The 3,364-nt window shown below is 35.2% G+C and overlaps 1 protein-coding gene across 1 annotated transcript; it reads left to right on the forward strand.

The window, feature by feature from the left end:
- The first annotated feature begins 626 nt into the window (after positions 1-626).
- Positions 627-2,673, forward strand: LOC143590166 (auxin-binding protein T85-like). The gene is made up of 5 exons (XM_077070729.1): positions 627-711; positions 1,741-1,847; positions 2,128-2,331; positions 2,402-2,469; positions 2,555-2,673. The coding sequence occupies exons 1-5, from the start codon at positions 627-629 to the stop codon at positions 2,658-2,660; spliced, it is 570 nt and encodes a 189-aa protein (XP_076926844.1). The 3' UTR covers positions 2,661-2,673.
- Positions 2,674-3,364: the final 691 nt, after the last annotated feature.

The raw sequence follows: 3,364 nt of genomic DNA on the forward strand, positions 1-3,364 counted from the left end.
AATAATGAAGGGAAAGTCCAAATAATTTTGAAATCTTGGAGTAAAAGTTCAAATTTCTACTAAACTTTTTTCTCAAAAAACCGTCTTGAGAGACTATTTTTTTATATTTCATACATTTTCCGTCCATATTTTCAAACTCTAAAAAAAAGAGATTTTCAAATCTCGTCTTGAGAGAGGAGATTCTACCACCACCACCCACTGTTCGCCACCACCACCATCCACCCCCAACACCCACCCACCGTCTGCCACTACCATCGATCACCACCCACCACCATCCATCGTCCGCCAGAAACAAAATTTTATAGTAAAAAAATATAAATAAACGGGTTATGGGTCTCATCAAACCCAGATAGATTTTAAACGAGTTATAACATCTCATTTATTTGTTAAACCCTTTCAACATTAAACCTTAAATATGTTATTAACTTTCTTATAATAAATAAAATTAAAATTAAAATTATATATAAATAATATAAAACAATCATCATGTAAAACGTGAATAAAAGCTAGCCGTAATTTTAATAATATATGAATCCCATGTGGAAGCTATAAAATATCAAAAAAGAAAAGACCAATAACATCAATATCGGTTTCTGTCCATCCACTTGAAGAGCTAGCGGAAGGAGATGACGGAGCTTACAGTGATTGTCTACCTGCTTACTATCTCTCTCTTCATATCGTCCACCTCCGCTTCCCAGTGTTCGGCTAACGGTTTGCTGATTTTCTCTACTACTTCAATCTCGGTTTATCAGTTTTGCAACTGCCTCTTGAGTAGTCTTTTGATTGCAAGCGTTAAGGCTAATTTATATGCATCACTTGTAGACTCATTAGACCTTTAACTATCGATTGTATGAGTTAATGAGAGCAGAATGTATAGATCCGAGCCAACAATGGTGGATAAAATGATTGTTGTTTAGGGTCAAAATGGGTTGCCGGATCGGATTATAAAAACAAATGATGTTAAGTATGTTAAATAACTTGATATAGCGCAAAAACACAGTTTATTAGAATAAATCACATCTTATAAAACGGGTATTACATTTTACATTAATAGAAAATAAATAGGGAAAGGCTTAGGTTATGTTTGTTTTTGTTTAAAATGTATGCAATGGGCTTATGTCTCTACGGACGCGCCACATAAGTCTCTGAAGACAGTTTGTTTTTTCTTAAAAAAAATTTGAAAATTGCTTTTATGGTTTTAAAAAATAAACTAATATATCACCACCACCCTCCGTCCGCCACCACCACCGTCCACCACCCACCTCCCATCGTCCGCCACCACCACCGTCCATCACCATCACCACCCACCGTCCATTACCACCACCACCGCCGTGTACCACCACCATCTCTCACCACCACCCACCATTTTCCACCACCACTGTTCACCACCTACCACCATCGTCTACCACCACCGTCCACTACCATTATCACTGTCCACCACCACCACCCACTACCACAGTTCATACACCACCACCAATTTTTTAGCAGTCTACATACGTTAAAAAACAAACAGTCTTCTTGCAGACTACAGAGATTTGATCTACATATTCTTCTACATATGTCATATGTCTGAAGATGTGGTTCGCAGACTGCAGACATTTTACTTTTGAGAAAACAAAGAGCACTTAGTTGAGAAGAACCTTTTAACTCATTTCCATATGTTCATGTATATAATTTGTGCTTTCTATATATCTATTTTACAAACATAACGTTTATATATTACATCAAAATGTTATATAGGATTACCACTAGTGAGGGATATCAATAAGCTACCACAAGATAACTTTGGCATACCTGGATTATCTCACATTACCGTTGCAGGTTCACTCATGCACGGGCTCAAGGAGGTAAAAAAAAGAATCACACCATTAACACTGCATATTCTTGTCTCCCTATGTCAATAACTATACGATTATAAGTTTATTTTTGGTTCATCATGGTATGCGTAGTTACACTGAGATAAGCCGGAGTACGTAAACTGTATATTGATTGTGTGTATACTATTTTTGCATAGGAGCTCTATATATAGAGAGAATAATATTACACTTGAATACCTTCTGGATATATGATAATTATATAACTAGTCTAACACACTGTTTAACTTCAACTGCAATATTTTTTGCGCAGGTTGAGGTATGGCTCCAAACGTTTGGTCCAGGAACACGCAAACCGATTCATAGGCACTCGTGTGAGGAAATTTTTGTAGTCCTAAATGGGAGTGGCACTCTTTATCTTGCATCAAGTTCTCACTCAAAGTCCCCTGGCAAACCAGAGGAGTTTAGTATCTATTCAAATAGCACATTTTATGTCCTTGTTAATGATGCTCACCAGGTAATTTTCATGTTTTAGTTTATGTTATAATTCCGCATTAAGGTAAGTTCGATTCAAGTCTTTCCTGCAGCTATGGAACACCAACGAAGAAGAAGATTTGCAAGTTCTGGTTGTTATATCTCGCCCGCCTGTTAAAATGTATGTACTTTTTCTGTGACACATTATGTATATTGTTATGAATCTTTTAATTTTTATTCTTCTGAATGTGTGTTAATTTATACAGATTCATGTACGATGATTGGTCAACGCCACACACTGCAGCCAAATTGAAATTCCCATTTCCATGGGATGAAGAATGCTACCAGAAAACTATAAAAGATGAGCTTTAAATTTTATTTGTAGAGCCAAATTTTTAAATACATGATTAATGTGTTAGTAGTTTTTGCATCTCACTGATTGAGAGTGCTAATCATCATATTTTAAGCTTTTGTTGCAATGCTAGCACCTGTATTTCTTAAGATATGCAACAATGAAGTCATTTGTTGCTGTGTGTGCGCTTTACTTTTAAAATAATTGATGTATTAAAACCTGTAAGAATCTCTAATGTTATTTTTAACTCTTTTTATTTTTTTCTGGTCACTTTATTGTGAAAATATATTGGGAACAAATTCAGGATTGTAAAACAAATTTTGTGAAAAAAATACATGCATAGTGGATTCTCAGAGAAGATCGCTTTGCTGAGTGTTTTATAAACCACGTAAGTAAATCCAACTAAATCATAGTGATTGATATTAGTGCATCATTACCAACATGATGCTTTCAAATGTAGTTAAGGGTTGGATTAATTGATGAAATCACTCGACATGTTGCTGCTCATAGTTGATTCTACTGTCAGGATTACTAAAACTTATTTAATTGATCTTGTTTAAATGTATGGGGCAAAATTATCGCTGAAACCCATATGTAGGTTGAACATAAACAAACAGATTTCAACTAATTGCATCTAAATTGTTGAGGAAGAACCTGATAATTCAAGATTAGGTTATTATGTACATGACAATTAGGAGGATAGACGGAATGTTGCTATGCATAA

Source organism: Bidens hawaiensis, unplaced genomic scaffold (assembly GCF_021521415.1).
Source record: "Bidens hawaiensis isolate Kalapana, Puna unplaced genomic scaffold, B.hawaiensis_p1.1 tig00038192_1, whole genome shotgun sequence".
In the NCBI taxonomy this organism is placed as follows: Eukaryota; Viridiplantae; Streptophyta; class Magnoliopsida; order Asterales; family Asteraceae; genus Bidens; species Bidens hawaiensis.